The sequence below is a fragment of the Suricata suricatta genome, chromosome 9 (genome assembly GCF_006229205.1).
Source record: "Suricata suricatta isolate VVHF042 chromosome 9, meerkat_22Aug2017_6uvM2_HiC, whole genome shotgun sequence".
Lineage (NCBI taxonomy): Eukaryota > Metazoa > Chordata > Mammalia > Carnivora > Herpestidae > Suricata > Suricata suricatta.
In genome coordinates, this window is record NC_043708.1 from 100,344,993 (window position 1) to 100,368,561 (window position 23,569).

The following is a 23,569-nucleotide window of genomic DNA, read 5'->3' on the forward strand; positions in this document are numbered from 1 at the left end:
ACACTGAGACATGGCTGTCCATGTTGTGATACATGGAACATGTATCTGCATCCACAGATGTAGCTGCTTCCCTTCTACCTGGCACATACCTGTGGTACTGGGGCCAGAGGGCCCATTCATATTCAACAATGCAGTAAGATAGTCACTGCTTAAACATTCAAGTTATGATGGAGACCCATATGGATGAGACCCATAATTCTTGGAAGCCATTTCTAGGCTGGGATGCCCAGTAATGACTTAACTTTAAAGAGAATTTACTCCAGACCATATAAATATATCCCACTAATTTCAAGCAAACTAAGCCCCTGTCCTGACTTCCCCTTGGCCAAACCCCCAAACTGCCCTCATCTTAGCTATTGCTTTTTGTATTAGTGCAGGTAATTCTTTGTAGGCAGGGACCTACTTGGGAATTGGGTAAATAGGAGATTTCAGCTGTTGGTGTACTAAGCTGCATTATCTTGAAATAGTCAACTTCCTTTCCTCAGAAGGATGACTGTTTTCCCCAGAGTGTTTGGAAAGGTTGAGAAGGAAGTCAGAGTTCTTCCTGAAGACCTTTCATGCATCCTTGTATTGTGGAAGACTTTCTCTTTCCTCTCTCTCTTCAACAGACTGTGACACCGTCACATGTGACTGCAAACTCCACTCCCTGTCCTTTGTTTCTATTCAGAGATGCTAGGAAAGCTGGGTCATGTTCACAGTAAGGCCCTGCAGAGGCTTTCTTACCAGAGAAAGGCCTGACTTGAATGCTTTCCATTTCTGTCAGGTCTCTGGGCAGACAACAGTGCAGTAAGGTGATCTTGTAACCTTTTCCAGTTATGGAAGCCCCTGGCTTTCTGACATTGGATTTCTTATGCACTATTTTTCTGATTCTTGAGATCTTATCTCAGAGCTTTTCTTGGGTTCTCAATGTACTGCATGTTCCCAGAGTTAACAAAGATTTATTTTACACAGGCTACATAATAGTGGTCTTGTTGAAAGGTCTGACAAAGGCCTTGTCAGCAACTGTAGCTATAGTAGCACGTTCTTTTTCTAACTATATTTTTTTTGGACAAAATTAATAGGAAGAACAGGATTTCTTTAAATGAATCTAACAAAGCCCTTTAGAACAATCATGAGCCTACAAGACCAAATCTTGGTCCCTATGTGAAAAGACGAATTCATATCAAGTGAAAGAATACTGTGACCCACTTTGGAAAGATATTTTTTAAAATCTTGTAAATAATTTGTGACATTCAAGTTGAGTGTGCACTCAACATCAAGATAGGTGTTCAAGAACTGTAACTTTGCAGGCCGTGTTGGGAGCAGTTTCCAAAAGTTACGTGGCAAACAAGTGCCAATCAGGTCCCAAAAGCATCTTTACCTTTTGGTACCTCAGGCTTTACTTTTTCCTTGGACATCCAACAAACCTTAAGAAAGAAAAAAAAAAAAAGACTGAACTAAACTGCTTCCTTAAGACTCCTTGGTTTTTGACTGTTTTAAAATCTGCCTACATGGTAGTTTTATGGGTTTCTGATTTGCCGGGACAGGATATAGATTTTGCTCTATGTAAAATTGTACATAGTGAACACTCCTTCCAATATATCTTCTCATAAAATATCTTCTTGTAAAGACACTGTGGGTGCCCTTTGCATTCAGAATCAAAAGTGCTTTTCATTATCTGATGAATTAATAAAGACTTCTGACCACATTTCCTCTGGGAGAAAGCCTGGACATGTTTGTTCAAAATAAAAATGGCTCATATATTTGGGATAGGTCTGGGAAGGCATTTCCAAACCAAATAAACAACCTTCACTATTCAAATCAAAGAAGCAAATTAAATGTAACTGATTATTCTTCAAGTCACCCAGATGGGTGACAAATCTGGTGGACTGAATCAAAGGATTCTCCATCTTACAGACAGAATGCGTTTTTGCTGAGTTGAAGCATAAGCTGATATATAAAGGCTCAAAGCTCCTTGCATCTTCAGTGAGGTCGTAGCTTATAGCTCGTTTATTTATGTAGGCTCCCTTTCCACTTTTCATAATAATTTAATCCCTGTCCAGAAGACTACAGAACACTGAGAATAAGTGCACTCCTTGGCTCTTGAGCTGTAGGTAATGTCTGTGCATGTCCAGCATTGCCCTCTGGAGGCAGAGATGTGGCTGAATTTTTGACGGTGCCTTGGACCCTTGTGCAAAATGGAAATCCAAATGATAAATTTTCGGGTGACGGCAGGGCATGACGACCGGGCGGCCGTGAATTCTAACCTTCCTACAGTACGCTGTATTTATGGCGTCTGGATAGATTTCCAGCTTTTCTTCATCTACTGCATCAATCACATATTCAAGAGACTTAATCAAGACTCTCCGTGTTGGAGAAGTACATGAATGTGAATCAGTGGTTAAAATACAAACCCTCCCCTCAAATCAACCTGTTTTAGGTTTTAATCTTAGGCTCCTTAATATGTAGGAGACTATGTAGCTAGGATGCAAGTCTCTTTCTCGAATTATCTCTGAGGAGAAGCTAACATTTCAGAAAAATAAATGGAAAGAATATTCTCATGAAATAATGGTTAAAAAAAGTTCAAATGGAATTTTAATAAAATGTTTAAGTAGATACCACATTTTATTTCTAGGCCATGAAGGGTAATTTAAAAAAAAAAAAAGGAAATGACTGTTTGTTTTTCTCTTTTGAAATAGGACGTTTTAATGAGTTTGGCCAAAGCTGTAGCCAATGCCGCTGCCATGTTGGTATTAAAGGCGAAGAATGTCGCCCAAGTAGCTGAAGACACGGTCCTACAGAACAGGGTGATTGCTGCTGCCACCCAGTGTGCCCTCTCTACCTCTCAGCTGGTGGCGTGTGCCAAGGTAAGCCAACTGGCATCCCTGACCCTTTCTTCAAAGTGTCACATGCTCTTGTCTGCCCCCAGTCACTGGGGGAAAACAGGGGCAGACTTTGTTTCAACTGTCTGAGACTTAGAGCTTGCTTACGTGTCATCTCCGAGGTGACAGACACGATAGCATTTTGGCAATAACTGCCCAATTGTGCTTTCACCCCATGTTCTTTGCCCAAGTCCTCAGGCAGTGGCATTTCTCAGTTTCAAACTGCCATTTCTACTTGGAAATTGCCATGCATGTCTCCCCCCTCGAAGTTCTCAGTGTGTACTATTTACACCTGCACGCCAAGGGTTCTCGAATTGTATAAAAATGCAGCACAACATCATGAATGGGTTCGTAAGTCATGTGCAGATTTGGGGGAACCCTTTCTGCACCGCAGTGTTAGAGTGATGGTAATCAGGACTGAGCTCATCATTGCCACTCAGGATGTGCACACTCCGGGTATTAAACTTCACCTTGTTCAGCACATCATCCCCAGTTTACTGAAGGGAAACAGAGGCCACTGAGGGTTTGGAAGTCGCTTGAGTACACAGAAATAGTTAAATGGCAGAACTAGGGTTATCTCAGGCCTGTCTGGTTTCATATATCCTTTCGGCACCATTGTGTGTTGATGCATCAGAAGATGGGACATGTCCATTTCTCAAAGTGATGACATATCATATAGATCCATGACCGGCTTAGCCCACATTTCCTATCTGGTAGGATTTGCAATGTCGGGCGGAGGTGTGTTGATAGTACGCTTCTGCTTTCCTGGTACACCGTCCAAGTAGCCACAGAAAAACTGACAGAATCCCTCTGATCTTTAAAGTCCTGTGAGGACAGAGTTCCAGGTGTCTCTGGAAAAAAAGTACAGTTCTCTTAGTCTTATTATCCTAACTCAGAGGACTAACTTAGAGGTAAAAGGAGGAGGTATGCCACAAATACCAGATATCTCTCTCTGTGGAAGTAATCAGTACTATAGCTACTTATCATCATTGAAGGTAAAAATTAGTGGGCAGCAAAAATCACCCAGACAGAGTGGAGTCGTGAGGTGTGAGAAACCTCAGTGATGGTTCGCTTTCATCCCTGGTCCTCTGAATAGGGGCCTGAGGCCCAGAGCAGGAAGGGACTCGGTGGAGATGCTAGTGTGGGCTGGGGACTGAGAGTTGACCCTCAGGGCCCAGGACCTGCTCCTGTCTCCCTGCAGGTGGTGAGCCCCACCATCAGCTCCCCCGTGTGCCAGGAGCAGCTGATCGAAGCAGGGAAGCTCGTGGACCGCTCCGTGGAGAACTGTGTCCGCGCCTGCCAGGCGGCCACCGACGACAGCGAGCTCCTGAAGCAGGTCAGCGCGGCGGCCAGCGTGGTCAGCCAGGCCCTGCACGATCTCCTGCAGCACGTGCGACAGTTTGCCAGCCGAGGCGAGCCCATCGGCCGCTACGACCAGGCCACCGACACCATCATGTGTGTCACCGAGAGCATCTTCAGCTCCATGGGAGATGCTGGTGAGGGGCGATGCTTGGGTGGACGGGTCGGCTTGGGATTCCCTGATGGTGACCGTTGTAAGGAAGGCGACGGCTGCCTGGCAAGGGCCAGTTGTCATCAGCCTCTGTCAGAGACTTCCTTACTGAGGCTGGGAGAAAGATGGAAGACTCCTCATGTGCCCATCCATAGCAGCACTTAAAGAGTTAGTTAGGGTTTTTTTAATAACTTGTTAGCAAATCCCTTTTATTCAAAAATCTCCCTGTTGGATTCGGTATGGTAAAGTTGATGCAGCCGCAGGAGGAGATAAGCCTGAAGCTTGGAATGAAAAATGTATTTTCACAAGTCCCAAGCCACCACATACCTGCAGGGTCACAGGGGTTTGGTCACAAGGGTTTGGTCGGGTTGCAGAAGACAGGAGTGAGGGGAAGAGCTTAGGCTATGGCCTTTTATTGGGATTTTCATTGGAAAGGCAAGGCAGGGCAGGGTGAACAGCTTGCGACTGCTTAGTTTGAGTATTTTCAGCACGCTCTGTGCTATTCAGATGATCCTTAGTTGCCTGGCATCAGGCCCTAGGATGATTGAGGCCCGGAATATTGCCTCCAGTGGGGTACCTACCCCATAGAGGAGGTGTGGATCTAAGCTAAGGTTAGCTTGCATTTCAAAGGCGTGCTCCTGGCTGGACTTTGCTATCTCTAAGAAAATGCTAGCCTTCAGAGGGGCAGTCTCTCTCCAGCCAGCAAGCTTTCTTTAAAATGTCAAACATCGAAATATACAAAAAATTTAAAAATCTTTACCTTTCAGTCTATTAGATGAAAGGTTAGTCTCCTGAGATCTAGCTCATCCCTATCCCTTCTGAATCTCCAGATTTGGCAACTCACCAATTTCCGTTTTACATTTACAGAAATTTTCAATCTTCCTACAGTCACGTTTGTATGTGTTTGCACACGCATATGCATAAAACTATCTTTGTTTTCACATAAATGAAATTGCATTGTATATACTCTTTAACCCTTTTCTCTTAATATATCTTAGAGATCTTTTTCATGTTGACCTATACACTAATCTTTTTAAGAGCAGCAGAATAGTCTACTCCATGGAATTGTAGGATAATTTACTTAACTCATGATCTCAAAACAGACATTTAGGTGGTTTCTAAGCGTTTTGGTTTGCTTCTTAGTTTTGCTTTAACAAAAATAATATTACAGTAATATTTTTATAGAAGTATCTTGGTTTACTTTTGGGGATCTATGTAATTAGTGGAACTTCTGGGCCAATAAATATGTACATTTTTTTTAATGTATGAACTTTCTTTCCAGAAAGGGTCTACACTTTGCATCCCTACCGGTAGTTTATAAGAGGTTTTCCTACTTCCTTGTCGGCACAGAGCCATACTTTATAGAAAGTATTGGAAACAAACAAACGAAAACTTGGGGTTTTCTGTATCCTCCTTTTGTTTTCTCAAAAACTTTATGATATATTGGGTATATTAAAACATGTATAAAAAAGTATTATTAAATGTGGAAAGTGACATAAAATCAGGATACAAACATCCTATGGATTCTAGAAGGAAAATCTTAAGCAGATCCCATGAAGCAGGCATAATGCCAGCAGGAAAAATAACAGCTGACAATCTTACATTAAAACATGGCACAGAAAATGTAAAACAAGAAATTATATCACCTAACAGTTTAACAATGGATGCTAACAAGAATCATTTAAATTACATTGCATTTATTTTGTTTAAAAAGATCAGGAAGTATATAGCATATCTTTTTTTTTTTTATCCTCCTTAACATGATTTAAGAAAATAGGAGTACTCTACACAATTTGCATTGTTTTTGTTGTTCGTTGTCTCTAGTTTTTGATAAATATTTTATTTTGGAATATTTTCACAGTTTACAGAAGAGCTATAGAGGTAATACAGAGAGTTCTTTTTACAAAAAAAATTTTTTTTAATGTGTATTTATTTTTGAGAGAGAGACAGAGTGTGAGTGGGGGAGGGCAGAGAGAGAAAGAGACACCGAATTCGAAGCAGGCTTCAGGCTGCAAGCTGTCAGCACAGAGCCTGACGCGGGGCTCAAACTCAGAACCTATGAAATCATGACCTGAGCCGAAGTTGGATGATTAACCGACTGAGCCACCCAGGAGCCCCCAGAGAGTTCTTATATACGCTTCCTAGTTGCCCTCATTTTTAGCATCTTCCCTAACCCAGGGCACATTTGTCAGAACTAGATTAGCTTTGGTGCATAACTGTTAAGTACTGACATAATTCAAATTTCACCAGTTTTTCTACTCATGACCTTTTGTTGCCCCAGGATCCAATCCACGATATCTTGAATTTAGCACATTTTGATTTTTTATGAAAGCTTTGTTTCTCCTTTAATGTTACAGTGTTGTGGCAGTCTTCTCAAATGACCTTTGGGAGAGGAAAAATTCCCTTACGTTTGAGTAGTTTTATGTTAAATGTTTACTCTTATACCCTTCCTACTTCTAAAAGGAAATTGCAGTAGATTTCAGTAAAATCACAGGTACAGTAAAACCAAACAACTACTAATAACAAGGTCAAAACCAGTGCTGGGAAGAAAAGAGTGAGCCAATAGGAAATTGATAGGGAAAACTCAGCCGAGGCAAATCTTAGCAATTGCGCATGAAACTGGGGTCTGTGTTTCTTATTAGTGAGAGCCAAATGACAGAGATAGAGCAGATCTTGTGATATTATTCATCTGGAGTGAGGTAACATACAAATTTTTTCAAGATTTCAAGATCATTTTTTTGCCATTATGCAGAGTTTAAGGAGTTTGGTGTCGGCGATTCTAGAGGTAAATGGTATTTACTAGATAAATATTTATTAAATCACACAATAAATCCACATAATTTTGTTCCCTGCCTTCTCTTTAGAAAGAGTTCCTGACTTGCTTAGTTGTGTCCCATCTACCCCTCAGTTCCGGATGGAACTTGGATGGGTTTGGGGTATACAGTCCTAGTAGCCGTAGGGAGTATTTTCAGTCGTGGGTCTAAGAACGTAAGCCTCGCTTAAGACAGGAGCTCGCGGGCTCCCTTCTCTCTGTCCCTCTTGCCAGAGGAGTGGAGACTGGACCGTGTGCTGGTTTTGAGTTTTAGAAAGTAGTCAAACAGATGGCATCCTCAATCCCATCCCTTAGGTGAAATGGTGCGCCAGGCCCGGGTCCTGGCCCAGGCCACCTCAGACCTTGTCAATGCCATGAGGTCAGATGCGGAAGCTGAAATCGACATGGAGAATTCGAAGAAGCTCCTGGCAGCAGCAAAACTCCTGGCCGACTCCACGGCTCGCATGGTGGAAGCTGCAAAGGTATTCCGTTGGATCCATTCTATTGAAAAGTGAACGTTGTTAAGAGTTAGGATGTGGAAGGTGTCCTGAAGATAAGGAATGGTCAGCTGAGTGTGCATTTTTGTTGTTAAAAACCTCTAAGGTTTGTAACATTTAACCTCGTTCCAGTGGGAAAGGAGAAGGGCAATAACACTCTTGAGGGGGAGCAGTGCTGACTCAGCAAAGTCCCTGCTCAGTGCGCGCCCTCTCGCCATTGGGCTATCGCCATCAGCTTATTGTGAACGGTGGTGAATTTAAACTTGAGATTTTCAACAGCAAATTCACTTAGGCCTGTTTTTTCCCCGCAACTTATTATTACTTTGCCCCCCACTTGACTTTTCAACTAAACGATCAAGATTTCACATAGTAAAGTGCTTCCTGCCTCACTGTTCCTCAAACGCCAGTAACAGTTTTAAATATTCTAAAACAGCTTGAATGAAGAGTTGAGTCAGCGTTCTGCTTTTTGACAGTAATGCGTCGGCACGATGCTTCTAAAAGCCAGTGATTCTTATCCCAGGGCTCTGCTTCAGAGCACTCCCCTCCGCCCCCGCCATGAAACGTTACAGTGCACGTGTCTCCTCCACTCCACCCTTCCTGATTCACAAGGTCCCTGGTGGGACTGTGCAAGTACGTTCCACAGGGGATTCTGATGCCTGCCTCTAGGTGAGGACTATATTAAGTGGATAAGGCTGTATTTTTCTGTGTTCCTCTTTTAGTTATTAAGCATCTAGCATACATTTTAGGTGGAATTGATAGAAAATACAGATAAATGTAAATTAAATTGAAAAGCATCTTCAGTTTCATACTCCAAGATAACATGTTTAATGTGATTCGTTGAAAGCCTCCACATCTTACCCTATCTCCCTGGCCACCAGTAGAATACCTGTGCATCTGAGCCTACCTCCTATGCGAATTCTTAGTGCATTAGGATGCGCAGTGAATCATGTAGACCTTCCTCGACTGACTCACCATTATAGTTCCTGAGGGACTATGATTTCTTGGCAGTAATTCAAGTATAGGCTGAAGAGTAACCCATGGAGGTGCAGGGTCTGAACTTGCTTCCTCTGTCCCCGTGAGCCCTGTTTCTGCTCAGAAGCTCTGCTGTTAACCATCCCTTTTATCCAAAAATACCTATCAGGGTTTTGTGCAGTGGTTTATTTCTTCATGGTCATTACAAGTTCTGCCCCTCCCTTCTAGGTCTAAACATAGCCATTTTTAAAAAATTTTGTTAATGTTTGTTTATTATTGAGAGAGAGAGAGAGACAGAGCACAAGAAGGCGGGGGCAGAGAGAGAGGGAGTCATAGAACCTGACGCAGACTCCAGGGTTTGAGCTGGCCGCACAGAGCCCCACACAAGACTTGAACTCACAGGCCGTGAAATCAGGACCTGAGCCTAAGTCAGACACTTAAGTAACTGACCCACCCAGGTACCCCTACACATAGCTATTTTAAAGTTTATTTATTTATTTTGAGAGAGAGAGAAAGAATAGGGGAGCAGGGCAGAGGGAGAAAATCCCAAGCAGGCTCCATGCTCGTTGTGGATGCGGAGCTCGATCTCACAACTGAGATCATGATCTAGGCCAAAATCAAGAGACAGACCCTTAACTCACTAAGCCACCCAGGCGCCCCTAAACATAGCTATTTTAAGCAAACCTTCCTGTTCACAAAAATTGATAGACTGAAAAGAACCTTAGTGTAAAATCTAATCAACCCCTATTTTACAAGGGAGAAAATTAAAACTCAAAGATTTCACCTGCCATCACATAATCAAGATTGAACCAGAGCCAATGTGCACATTTGTTTCTAGACACGCAGTGCTCATCAGACCTTACTGAATGTGCCAAGTTACCAGAAATTGGTTTCTTTTAGGTATTTATTTTTGATTATTTATATCACATAGGACAATATTAAGTGGTTTCATAAATTCTTCTAGTTAAAAATGGTCCCTGGGCCTTCACAGCAATATTTTCATTTGCTGGATTTTGTTCAAAGCTAAAGAACCAGTGATAGAGCTTCAAAAAATATATCTAGTGTGTAGAAGAAAATACATTTCATAATCAGTAACTAAGATTCCAGGCCAAGATTAGTACCACATACCCAATGTACACTCATCATGAAGGAGATGCTGCTAAGGAAGGATCCAGATGCCCACGTCAGAGTCAAGTGCTGAAATGAGGATTTCCTGCTGCGTGAAATACCAAAGGAAGGCCAGCGGAGGAGTGGCCTAAACCTGATGACCAAAAAAATAAGATGATTTTCCTGCTCTTACAAAATAATACAAATGTAACCCAAACAATCTTTCACACGTGACAAACAAAAGTAGAGTTTTTTTAGGTGCTAGAAACACAAAATCAAGGCTACTTAAAGTGGTTATGATTTGAAAGCATGGAAGATTCCCTTTGAAAGGATTGCCAAAACACTTCAGTCACAGATGTTAAAACTGTTGGAGCCAGGATGAATCCCTGTAACTTTTATGAATAGTTCAATAAAAGAGGTTCTTGTAAATGGTCAATTTGGCAAGTTGGCCATTTGGAAAATAGAGACATTTGAGAATTGATTTTCAATAATTAGAGAGTTTCTTTCTGCTTTTGTCTTTGCCTTGTGAGCAAATATTACCACCCTAAAGTGTTAATGAAAAGAAATTCGTTCATTTGTATATATTAAGAACTGGTCACAGAACTTCCAGACTCTGTGAGAAAAATCTCAATTGCCGCTTCTGTTGCAGGTGGAAGAGGAAGGTGAGACATGTTTTACGTCTTGGTTCGGTTATTGTGCAGTCAGGTTACATCTGCTTCCCACATTACCTTTCAGTCTTTTCCCTACTTCAGAATATCACCCATGTAAATAAAATCCATTTTGGGGGGCCTCGGTGGCTCAGTTGGTTAAGTGTCTGACTCTTGATCTCAGCTCAGGTCATGATCTCACCGTTTGTGGGATGGAGCCCCACGTGGGACTCAGTGCTGAGCCCTGGGCCTGCTTGGGATTCTCCCACTCCCTCTCTCCCGCTGCCCCTCCCTCCCTCAAAATAAGTAAACTTTAAAAATAAATAAATAAAACCATTTGCATTCCTAAGCCACTTGAACCTACCGCAACACAGTGTGGCCGTGTGCTGTGTGTGGTGCCCTGCCACGATCAGGGACATGGGCTCTCTCTCATTACTGAAGTATAGTTGAGTACCAGCTCTACTCTGCTATACTTTTCCAACTCAGGCTTTCTAGGAATGCAGTTCCCAGGCATGGTCTTTCCCGAATAACATTTCCTTATAATATTGGGGATGGCGTTCCCAGCCCCCCGTGCCTTTAACCCCTTCCCCTGTGTCTATACTGTATCCTCAGCCCATTCACAGAAACCAGTGCTGCAAGGCAGTAAAATCTTTGCACAGTGACATGCATCTGTCCTGCCAATTAAAATAAAATTCTCCCTGAGAGATTAGGAAACGGGAGGAGATGTATCTTAACACTGTGGATAGCTGAGCACGTGGCAATTTATAGGGATGACCGAGGCTATGATGTCAAGTATTTAAATTTTACCCTTGGATTTCTCGTGTTGACTGTGGAAGCTTTGAAATACCCCCAGTAGATTGTTTGTTGTTAGGAAATGAAAATCTTTATTGTAAAGATACTGCTAGAAGCATTTGCTCTCTCTCCCAGATAATTTGTATTACTGGGAAAAAGTCAGATCGAAGGCATGAGTTCAGCATCTGTGGCAATGCTGGCGGCTGGACCTCTCAGAATCTCTGATTTCTCCTTCTCAGGGGGCTGCAGCCAATCCTGAGAACGAAGACCAGCAGCAGAGACTGAGAGAAGCCGCAGAAGGTCTCCGGGTAGCAACGAACGCCGCCGCCCAGAATGCCATCAAGAAAAAAATTGTCAACCGATTGGAGGTGGGTAAAGAGGCTGGTTTCCTGGAAGGTCTGTTTTAGATTGCCGAGAGTTCTTTGAAAGAATAATGTGGGGTGCCTGTGTGGCTCAGTCGGTTGAGCATCCTACTTCGTTGTGGGTCATGATCTCACAGTTGGTGAGTTCAAGCCCCATGTCAGGCTCTGAGCTGTCAGCACAGAGCCTGTCAGCTGTGCTGACAGCTCAGAGCCTGGAGCCTGCTTCAGATTCTGTGTCTTCCTCTCTCTCTGCCCCTCTCCCGCTCATGCTCTGTCTCTCTCTCAAAACTAAGCATTAAAAAATGTTTAAAAAACAATAACCAAATGAATAAGGCTAAATCAAGATTAATGATATAGGTTATTGGTTAAGGGACTTAGAAACAATTTGAAATGTTGGTTTAGGCACCCTGTACATTTAGGTTCAAGGACACATTGATGCTATATTTGAAAAACAGCTTCAATTCATGTTTTCAGTAAGCAGTCTTTTCTGAGTTTAGCATTCTTCTTTTTTTTTTTTTAACGTTTGTTTATTCTGAGAGAGAAAGAGAGACAGACAGAGACAGAGCGTGAACCAGGGAGGGGCAAAGAGAGAGGGAGACAGAGAATCTGAAGCAGGCTTCAGGCTCTGAGCTGTCAGCACAGAGCCTGATGTGAGACTCAGACTAACGAAGTAAGAGATCATGACCTGAGCCGAAGTCAGACACTTAACCAACTGAGCCATCCAGGTGTCCCTGAGTTTAGCATTCTTGAACAGAATTCAATTTTTATTTTTCAGGAGAAATAGAAATTTTTCCCCCTGGTATTAAGGGCTGCCTATGTTCAGAAAGGACCTTTAGTTAAAAACTCCATATATATTTTGTCAGAGGCAGTGACCCTTTCTGGAATCCCAATAGAAAATACAGACTCGGAAAGGCTGGAGAATGTTGATCAGGCTTTGGTGGAGTGTTGTGGATGGAACAATGAGAAATATTGTTCTCATTTTTCAGAACCTCTGTTCTGGGGGCGGGAGGGAGGATATAGCAATGGGTCCAAACTCTGTAAGAAAATAAGTGTCTGTCACAAAGGCTCACAGGAGACTATGACACTAAAATTTGGGAGGTTGGAGGTCAAGAACCTGCCTGTCTGAGGAATCTGTCCACGTCGTCTGGTGGATCCTGAAACAAAACTGGCTCCTGCAGGAGGAAGGAGCCAGCAAACCCGCGAAGTACTCTGGCGGGGAAGTCCGGGCCTTTCCAAAGCAAAGCTTCGCACAGGTGGCAAGAGGAAAGCCAGGAGCACACCAGCGTTTCTGCTGCTTGTGGGGAAGAAAATGTTTCCCCTAAAACATTTAGACTGGATGCCGCTTATCAGTGCCATCGTGGTCATGGAAGTAACGGCCCCTTATCTTTGTGAGAGAGACAAACGAACACTGGAACTTGAGCTCTCAAGCGCAACTGTCTTTCTTGCTCATCCCAGGGAATGTAAACCAACGGAGATAACGGGGCAGTTGTTAGACGAGGCTCGTCAGTGGCACTCGGGAGGCAGAGGCGGGACCTAGAGTTCCCTTTCTTGCACGTGTGCCCCTGTTCCATGCCAGCCTCTTAGTGGCAGGGCATACATAAATGTGCGTGCGTGCGTGTGTATGAGAGATGGCCCGGCTCACCTCCTGTCGCTCTGTCCTCCAGGTGGCCGCTAAGCAGGCTGCAGCCGCCGCCACCCAGACCATCGCCGCCTCCCAGAACGCAGCCGTGTCCAACAAGAACCCCGCCGCCCAACAGCAGCTGGTTCAGAGCTGCAAGGTGAGGCCGCAGCCCCCCGAGCGCCGGATCTGCCGTAGATGACCCTGATAGCATTACAAGGCCAAGTGCCCAGATAATTCAGTTAAGACTAATCATGCGGGCCCCTAATTCAGTTTGTTCTAGCTCCTGTGTTCCAGGTACACACACTCACGCACGTGCGCACACACACACACGCCTGGTGTTTGTCTCCTAAGTGGATGGCCTGTGTGTGGAAGGAGAGTATGATGCTTTTCCCAGCGTTGTCTCTCCTTTGTCTACATTGTTTTCTTTCTTTTCAAGAGACAGAATCAAGGAGCTCAATGACCAGGCCATTTCAGGGCTCTGAAGTAGTAATGCAGCATTGAATTTCCAGCATGCCTCCCTGCCTGTGAGAGGTGGGCCTTCGGCTTCAGAGCGTGCAGGGAGGAGAGGTGATCGCCTGCCTTGCACCGATGGCCCCTGAGGATGTGTTATCCTGCCTGGTCTCAGCGATGATGGGCTTCGGCCCTTTCTCTTCTTACTTGTTTGCTCTTCCGAGACCTGGGCCTTGATGGCATGTTGACACCAATATACTACAAAGGGCACAGTGAATACCTTTGTTTCCGCTTCTATGGGTCCAAGGGGTCCGCTCTCCCAGGAGACCCCGGAAGGGTGCCAGACATGACAGGTCGTCGTGTAGCCATTGCCCGTGTGTGGGCAGTACGTCTGGCCGGAGTCTCCCGGAGGTCTTCACGGCGAGCGGTGGCGGCTGGGTGTGCTGAGAGCTGACTGAGCTCGCGCTCCTCTTGCTCCTCTTCTGCTAAACGGTTCACCCATGAGTGGTGTCTGCACTTCCACCTCAGAAATGGCTTTGCTCCTGAGAACCACCCAGAGCCCTCTGAGTCGAGTCCAGGTTCTCTGAGGCCAGCCCCCAACTGAAGAGCGAACGTGCTCTAGCAGCATAGGCTCAGCAGTGGAGTAAGGCCCTATCCTCAGGACTGTACGCAGAAAGAAGGGGTTTTTCTGTGAGCCAGGCCCCCGCAGAGGGTGTGTTTTCTGTTAGAGGCTCAGTGCGGCCGCCAGCACAGGTGAGAAAACCCTCCTCCGAGAGCACTTGCTTTTCGGTTCCGGGAAAATACTACAGGTTGAAACACCCCCACCCCTCTCTTCAGAGACTGAAGATACTCAGTGTCTGGGTATCACCGTCACAGAAAGAGAGCTTTCCTGTTTATCAGGCTGCGGTGCAGAGGGGAGAGTGGACCAGATTACAGGCGTCAGAGATCCTCAAGAGGATCTGAGGAAAATCTCATGGAAATCGTTGTTTTAACCTTTGCTGGAATGGGTTAAAAAAAAAATGGGCACCAGACTGGGGTAGACTTGGAACCGTCTTCAGCAGTAGTGGCCACTGTGTGCTATGACCTTTGAGGACCTGGTCAGTCAGATAAGGAGTGGTCACCGAGGGAAAACACCGGAGGCTGGTCTCCTAAGGCATTGTGGGAACCTGTTCCTTGCAGTAGTCTCACCTCAGAAATGCTGCGCCTTCCTGTCAACAATAGCCAAAACATGGAAAGAGCCTAAATGTCCATCACCTGATGAGTGGATCAAGAAGAGGTGGTATATATATACAATAGAGTATTACATGGCCATGAGAAAGAATGAAATCTGGCCATTTGTAGGAAAGTGGATGGACCTCGAGGGTGTCATGCTAAGCGAAATAAGTCAGGCGGAGAAGGACAGATACCATATGTTCGCACTCATAGGTCGAACAGGAGAACAGGAGAAACCTAATGGAGGACCAGGGGGAGGGGAAGAGGGAAAGAGATTTGGGGAGAGAGGGGGACGCAAAACTTGAGAGACTATTGAATACTGAAAACGAACTGAGGGCTGAAGGGGGAGGGGGGGAAAAGCTGGTGGTGATGGAGGAGGGCACTTGTAGGGAAGAGCACTGGGTGTTGGATGGAAACCAATTTGACAATAAACTATTAAAAAATTAAAAAAATTAAAAAAAAAGAAATGCTGCTGCTTCTTCCTCCACCCTGGGCATTGGGGTTTCCAGCTAGAGAAATGAGAGGACTACTGAGACACAGAAGACCCGTGGTGGCATGAAAGCTGGTGGACAGATTGCATACTTGCTAAGTGAAGAATCAAAGTACTGACCTATGCTGGCCCTTGAGTAGTTCTCTTACTTTCTTCTCCTCGTTGGACCGTGTGACTTGAGTTTATCCGCCTGTGAGTTATAGAGACTTTTTGATTCTCTGCTGAGAAGCTTTAAAATGTCATTAGCCACATTGGTATTAGTTGCAAGTGGGCAAATGCTTATAAGGCCACCTTATGGAGACTCATATTGTGCTTAAATGCATAAGGACCTTGAGGAGCTCAGGGTAGAGAGTGTGTGGGAAACAGCTACCCAGAGGCACTGGGTTAGGATTCAGTGTGGGTAAGGACCCCGTTGGCTTAAAAGTGCTGGGTAAATCCAGGGTTTGGGATAAGCATTGCTCAGGTGGAATAGTGCATCCCAAGCACATCCATCACTGGCATCATTTTCCCCGCTGTAGGTAGTTGGCCATGCTGAACGTGCTCTGTTTTAATCTTCTTTGCTTCCTACAGGCAGTGGCAGATCACATCCCTCAGCTGGTGCAAGGGGTGAGAGGAAGCCAAGCCCAAGCCGAAGACCTTAGTGCCCAGCTGGCTCTCATCATCTCCAGCCAGAACTTCCTCCAGGTAACGGGAGCATTCGCCTTGGTCACGCCCAGAGTCCCCCAGGGGGGTAGGGGGTGCCCTCTATCCTCAAGGAGAAGAATTACCCATTTTCACAGCCACAGACAAGTCTTTGCAGTCAGCAGACCTTGGAAGGCCTTCCCTTTGAATTTCCATTTTCAGGAGAGGTGGATTTACCTTGGCAAAGCGAAATGCTAATATGCAGGGAAATTGCCCTGGGAGGTAGCCCATAATCCATTTTTCTTGGGAGGCTCATCTTTATTTCTCCTCCGTGAGGGAAAACATGTAATAAGCTGCAAGTGTTGTTGAACAGCCTGGTACTAGGTATAGCCCGAAGGTTGCCAATTTCCGGAGAGGCTAATGCTATTATTCATGCACCAGGAAAAAAGAAGTGTAAGTGCATCTTCTCCAAAGGTGTGATCTTTACCTGTGCTGATTGTACAATTAGTTAAGTGTTGGCAGTCTTTGTGGGTTAAGGGGTGGATTCGTTTTAAAGAAAACAAAATGAGAATATTAAGTGGTGAGAAAACTCCCTTTTTACATACTATTTGTATTCAAATCCCTCAGCACTTCCTGTCTGCTTGTATCTCTTGAACAGTTCAGATGATCAGGCAATGCTCTTCCCTTTCTAGTTGAACCTGTGGTGACAAGCCCCAGTGATAAATCTGTTAGGTTAATTTTTCAAGTGCTGTAACTCCAGCATGCAGAGATGAAATGTGAAAGTTTTTTTTATATAAGCAAGTTTTTTAATGTTTATATTTTTGAGACAGAGCATACTAGTGAGCATGAGGGGGGGTGGGCAGAGAGAGAGAGAGAGAGAGAGAGAGAGAGAGAATCTGAAACAGGCTCCAGCCTCCAAGCTATCAGCACAGAGCCCCATGTGGGGCTTGGACTCACAAACCAGGAGACCGTGACCCGTGCCAAAGTTGGACCCTTAACCAACTGAGCTACCCAGGTGCCCCAAGACATAAAACTTTTAATGTTATTTCCTCATATTATAACTACACACACACACACACACACACACACACACACACACACACACACACTGTATAAATTTTTTTAATTGGCATTTGTTGTGTATAAACGCTGTGTGTTTTATGTTAACATTTATATTATGAGCATTTATGATTCTGAATAATCTATCATACGGCTACACCTCTCCTCTGTTCAGCTATCTTGTCACCCCTAGACATTCATATCATAGGCAAATCAGATAGTTAAAAGAAAAAGGCAGAGTTAGAAGTAAGTAGAAACTGGGTGCCTGGTGGCTCAGCCAGTTAAGCATCTGACTGCAGGTCAGGTTGTGATCTTGTGGTCCTTGGGTTGGAGCCCTGTATTGGGCTCTCGGCTGACAACTCAGAGCCTGGAGTCTGCTTTGGATTCTGTGACTCCCTCTCTCTCTGTTCTTTCCTGCTCATGCTCTGTCTTCTCTTCTCTCTCAAAAATAAACAAACATTAAAAAATTAAAAAACAAAAGAAAGTAAAAATGCAATTGACCGTTTTCAACTTCATTCACATCGGTTATAAAAGTGTCCTTCTGGAAGGCTGAATGCATCTACATTTACATGTAGTAATACATGGAGCACATTTTCTAATACATTTTTCCAAGTTGGGAAATGAAGCGTTTAAAAAACATGTCATTGGCAGTTTCTCAGTGAAGTCCTTAGCGTGTGACTTTTGCATTTCCTTGATAGTGACAGGGATCAATATTTTTCATATTCCAGTTGTTTATATTATGTGAAGTCATCCAGTCACATCTCAGGTTGGTTTTTTAAATGAATTCTCAGGAGTTATTTAAATATTAAAAATAGGAATGTCTGTCATTAATATTTATTTTCTGACACTTAAATTGTTTCAACTTCACTAAGAGAAGTTTTTTATAACATCTGTATTAAAACCCCTAAAAGTATGTATATTCTTTGGTCCAGAGATTGTACTTGTAAAGTTCTATACAAAGAAAATTATGAATGTGTGAAAAGTTTTAGCTACAAAGCCATTTATCATACGCTGGAAAAAGATGGAAACATGCCCAACAGCACAGGATTGAGAAATACTAATAGATGCATATGTTGGAATACTATACAGCTATTAAAATACAGAATATGTGAAACAAAGAATTTGAACAATAGGATAAACAGGATGATCTTATTTTTGAAGATAGATATGCATGCACACAGACATCCAGGCATGGTGAAATTATCCTAGGTAGTGAGATGTGATGTGGCAGGTCATTTTGTTTCATTTTGTCAGCCTGTTGGGCTGTTGGGTAGATTTGAGACACAGTTTAAAGAGCTATTCTAAGAAATGCAAAAAAAAAATGTATTTAATAAGCTCTCTCTGAAATCTGTTTTAATGGTATTTCAAACTAGTCTCCTAGTTTTTTCCCTTCTCAATGACACGTATTTTATTCTTCCTCCCTCCCTCCTTCCTTCCTTCCTCCCTTCTTTCCTTCCTTTCTTCCACAGTCTTAGAATGTACTGCCCCTAGAATTTGGGGTGGCGATTTTCAGGGACAGTCTAGATGATTTTACTATTCCTTGTTTTAGAGCAAAGTAGGTTCTGGCATTTCTGTTTGGGTCTCGCTCTCTGGTTCTTGCTGCTTAGGGGTTTTCAGACTTTCCACTCCTCCCTTTACAGCCTGGAAGCAAGATGGTGTCCTCTGCCAAAGCCGCAGTGCCCACTGTGAGTGACCAGGCCGCAGCCATGCAACTGAGCCAGTGTGCCAAGAACCTTGCCACCAGTTTGGCGGAGCTGCGTACCGCCTCTCAGAAGGCAAGTGGGCCCCGTCCCAGCAGTCAGCTTGTGGGGAATGGAGCTTTGGATGCCATACTGCTGGTGGGACCTGTGACAACCCAGGACCCGAACACTACTGGGCATGTTTCCTAGCAGAGGCATCCATTCCATTTGCTTGACGTGGCTTAGCTTTTACCATTTTTAGCTACTGTCTCCTAGACTTAGTTTATCACCTTCCAGTTACACATGACTCTCATTAAACTACTGTAGGTTACATGCTCCCCCTCCCATACCCTGGACAAGCAGTGGTCCATTTTTCACAACCCTAAGGGAGGCAGGGAGTCATCAGTTTCTTGGTGCCAGGTAAATTCTAGGCCAAAATAAGTGATTGCATCTTGCAGGCATTATTTTCTGAACTTAATAAATTATTCAGGCAGCAAAATTATTCGGGTGTGGGAGGTCACTTATATTACCTTTTTGCCCTGAAACCTTGTTACATCTTACATGGGAGCATTCGCCTTAACAAAGTCCTCAATAGAACAGAATTAGGGCTTAATAAGTTTCTGTCTCTAGGACTTATTAATTAACAATAGACTTCAATGCTGTACTGTTTGATGTGTTAGCATGATGTTCTGGCGTGAATTCGTCTTTCCTCACTGTAGCAATCCCTTTATAGAAAGAAGAGGCCTCAGACATGAGAAAGGGAAGGTTAGAAACTGATTTGAATTCTTAATATGAGCAGTGCGCTGTATCACCAAAGAAACCTTTCCAGAGCTTTAGGATAATATTCAGTAAAAAAAATATCTTGAACTGTGTTTCTCAGCCAGAGGTCCAAGGACCATCTGGCTGGCGTCACCTGGGAGCATTCAGAATGCAGGTTCCTGGGCCTCGCCTCTGAGCAATTGAGTAAGAGTGCCTGGTCATAGAGCCTGAACATCTACATTTTCCAAGTTTCTTCAGTGAGCTGTAGAGACATGCACACCTCAGCTGCTCTGGAGCAATGAGCCTCCAAGCGGGACTCAAGCGATATGGTGGTCCACTGGTGTGAGAAGATGCTGAGAACATTTAAGTACACTGTTTTATACAGTGGAAGGGTTAAGAGTATAGACTCTGTAGTCAGACTACCCGCATTCAAATTCTGGCCTTGCCATCAACTAATTTTTGGTGACCTCAGCAAGTTAATGAACCTCTCTTGCCTCAGTTTCCCCACCGTGTAATACTGGCACATAGCGATCAATTAGCAAACAACTGCTGCTATTGTCACTATTATCTAAAAAAAAGAAAGAAAGATATTAAGATTTACCTCTATTTGACATACTAATCACACATACAATTTGTTAACATGTATAGGGACACATGATCAAAGTATTTGAAGACCAATATTTTAAATGGTCAAGAGAATGAAGTAGTTTTCTTAATTCCTAGGGAAAAAAGTCTTGAGTAATCTTCAGTATGGAAAAGTAACCATTTATAGTCTAGAAATTTGTAGGGAATCAGTAAGATGGATAAAGATTGTCCCCCAGTCCTGGCTTCTTTTACTCATTCCTTCTTCATGCACTCACCACGGGCTTCTCAAGTCCCTGTGTGCACACATACTGTGCTTTATCTCTAGAACCCGGACACAGTGAAGAAGGATCCTTTTAGTCTGAGCAGCAGATGCATTTCAGATCAAAATAGCTTCCAGGAGACTTCAAGTATATCCACTTACGAGACATACATAATGGATTGTTTGGGGAGGTTAGGACTACGGTCCTGACTGAGGTTGGAAGTGCTATCAGGAAATGCTTACTCCACTTGCCTCCTGTTGTCAATATTGGAGAGTCATTGGGTACATCCAGAAAGGCATTTTGTACATTGCAAAGTACTAGGGACACTTTTCTGAGGCAGCCTTGGTACACATATTCCCAACTCTGTTGACAGGCCCATGAAGCCTGCGGTCCTATGGAAATTGATTCAGCTCTGAGCACCGTGCAGACACTTAAGAATGAGCTGCAGGACGCCAAGATGGCTGCCGTAGAGAGTCAACTGAAACCCCTTCCTGGGGAAACGGTAAGGAGATGTTAGAGCCCTCTGGGGGTGGCACTCTGCCTCGTGTTACGATCATGTTGAGGCATTTTGAGAAGCTGAATTTGGTATGTGCTTGCATTTCGGACTTTTGAAGGCAAAGCCTTAAAATCATAGCCTCATACTTGAGAACTACACTGAGTTAAAGATGGACCTGACGGGGCTCTTAGTGATGGTTACGTGCCTTGGGGTTTGGCTGGGGATGAACAAGTGTCTTTTAATACTCATTACTCTTTTCATAAACAAGACACATACTTATGTTTGAGGCCAGTGTTATGAACCCACAGCCTTTTTCTAAAATGAATGTCCACCGCAGCTGGAGCAGCTAGATTTTAAAAGTTAGGAGTTCTAGGGGCACCTGTGTGGCTCAGTCAGTTAAGGGTCCTGACTCTTAATTCAGCTCAGGTCATGATCCCAGGGTTCATGAGTTCGTGCCCCACATCAGGCTCTGTGCTGACAGCCTAGCGCCTGCTTGGGATTCTCTCCTCTGTCTGCCCCCTCACCTGCTCACACTCATTCACATTGTCTCTCTCAAATAAATAATTTAAAAATAAATAAAAATAAAAGTAGGAGTTTTGGCATCTAGCTCTAGCTTGTATCCTCTACTAGCTGTAGGTGAGTCTTGGATCTTCTCTGTGTCTCAGATATTTTATCTATGAAATGGATGGCAAGGAGATTATTAAGGGAGACACAGAAAATATTTGAAACAGTCATGATTTGAAGAAAAGATTTCCGTAGTGCAAGTCACTAGGATGGACAGTGGTAAGGACTTTAATACAGCACAGCCTCAACAGCCAGTGGAGTGGTGGCAACAGAGATCCAATTTGATGATGGTGTGGTACCTCCTGATGCCTATGTCAGGGTTTTCTTGGCTAAGATTTTACTAGTTCTTCTCATTTGTGCGTACCTCCTTTTTCACATTACTGAATGTTGCTAATAAATACCACCATTTAAGTACCACGTAAGCACTGTATACACACAAAATCAATCTAGTTTGTCATCATAACGTTGATGAGCAAGTTCTGTTAATCCCATCTTACAGCTGAGAAAACAGAGGTGTGGAGGCAGGTTGTCACTCTTCTGTGTGGCATCTGCCAGCTAGCAGTAGAATCAGGGTTTGAATGCAGACCCTACAGGACTCAAAACTCATGCTCTTGATTGCCCATGTTAAGAGCTTCTACTCTTGACTACTGCTGCTCCTGGGAAGAACTGAAAACTTGTGAAACAGAAAGAGACTTACAGAGCACCGAGTTCGCCGCAGAACATGCCTGGTCCATAGGAAGCCCTCAGAAAATAAGTGTGAAATCATGCTGCTGAGAATTGTAAAGCCGAGGAAACTCAGGCTCAGAGAAGTTGGTCACCTAAGTTCGCCCAGCTGATGATGAAGTCAGGACTGGCCGAAGGACCAGCAGTTTTGTAATGTGGTCCACATGACCCTTGACTAACTCCTGCTCTCCAGGGAGCCCAAGAGAGCCTGACATGACAGGAATCCTGCCTTTACATAAAATCAACTGGTCAGTTAGAATGCAAGAAACACCATGTAATTTTTAAGGAAATTGTTTGCCCCAAAAGAATGTGTGTGCAGCATTATAACATATTGTTGACTACAATGGACCAGGCTCTTTTTTATTTGAAGGCACTGTCTATCTTGGGAAGCATGTTGTGGAATTAAAAAATGCACATGCTCTCTGATGCCTTTCTGCACTCTCACGGTGTGCCTGGGGGTTCTGCTCCAAAATGTTATCCTCATCTAGTAATCAAATAATTATCCATACCCTGGGCATTCAGTAACTTTGTTCTCTGAATTATTTATCCAGTTTATGAAGCAAGATGACGTGCTATTCACGGGAAGCAAGCACTTTGCCCATTTTCATAATCTTATTTACCACGGCAAACCTTTCTTTATATTGCATTTCCTTCTGGTTAGAACTCCTCAAAGTATAAAGATTGAAGTGAATAATGTTAATGGTCCCACACACCAGGAAGGTGGTACCACTGGATGTCTGCCCACTTCCTGCCAAGGCATAATTAATTCTTGCGAAGGATTTGTTGCAGACTTTCTAAATTAGCTTCTAAAGGCATGATGCTAATAGCTACCGTTTGTTGAGTACCTACATTGATTCTGAGAAGTTTCTGAGCTTAGGTTATTATGATCTCCTTAGGAGACCAAAGCATGGAGAGGTTCAGTCACCTGCCCCGTCTCTCACAGCAGGCCTATAGGGGAAGGAGGTACAGGGCAGGAGCATGAACTCAAATTTGTACCCAGGGATGGGCTCTCCCCTCTATCACCCTGCTCAGCATTACTGGTATTAGGTGGGGAAAAGCTAAGGCCCACATTTGATGTGCATTGTTTTTATGCTAAGACTTCAGTGTATGTTTCTTTTCTTCTAAGCTTTCTTCCCTTTTGGATATTCTTATAGCTGGAAAAATGTGCTCAAGACCTGGGAAGTACATCCAAGGCAGTGGGCTCCTCCATGGCACAGCTCCTAACCTGTGCTGCTCAAGGCAATGAGCACTACACAGGTGAGACTTACACTCTCCGTGGTGCCCCGGGGCCAGGGGTAGAGCCGGGGGTGGGCGGAGAGCTTTGGCAGCTGGTGTTCATGGACTTGACCATGTACCTGACTTTGTTTTTCAACAGCAGTTTACAGATTTTTTAAGCACTTTCCACTTGCTAGTGACTGGGCTTCATACTAAGCATATAAAGATGAATATATTGTGATCACCCCAAACTATTTGTGGGTCACCCCTACTAG

At 43.9% G+C, this 23,569-nt stretch overlaps 1 protein-coding gene across 3 annotated transcripts in view; it reads left to right on the top strand.

Annotated features, from left to right (window-relative positions):
* The window catches only part of TLN2 (talin 2), a 368,445-nt gene that overhangs the window by 214,271 nt on the left and 130,605 nt on the right, over positions 1–23,569 (top strand). For all 3 annotated transcript variants that reach the window (XM_029951031.1, XM_029951033.1, XM_029951032.1), the window contains 9 exons: positions 2,679–2,846; positions 4,063–4,357; positions 7,499–7,665; positions 11,438–11,566; positions 13,225–13,338; positions 15,904–16,017; positions 18,654–18,788; positions 20,670–20,798; positions 23,234–23,336. In XM_029951031.1, the coding sequence (XP_029806891.1) occupies positions 2,679–2,846; positions 4,063–4,357; positions 7,499–7,665; positions 11,438–11,566; positions 13,225–13,338; positions 15,904–16,017; positions 18,654–18,788; positions 20,670–20,798; positions 23,234–23,336 (1,354 nt within the window). The remainder of the gene's footprint in view (positions 1–2,678; positions 2,847–4,062; positions 4,358–7,498; positions 7,666–11,437; positions 11,567–13,224; positions 13,339–15,903; positions 16,018–18,653; positions 18,789–20,669; positions 20,799–23,233; positions 23,337–23,569) is intronic.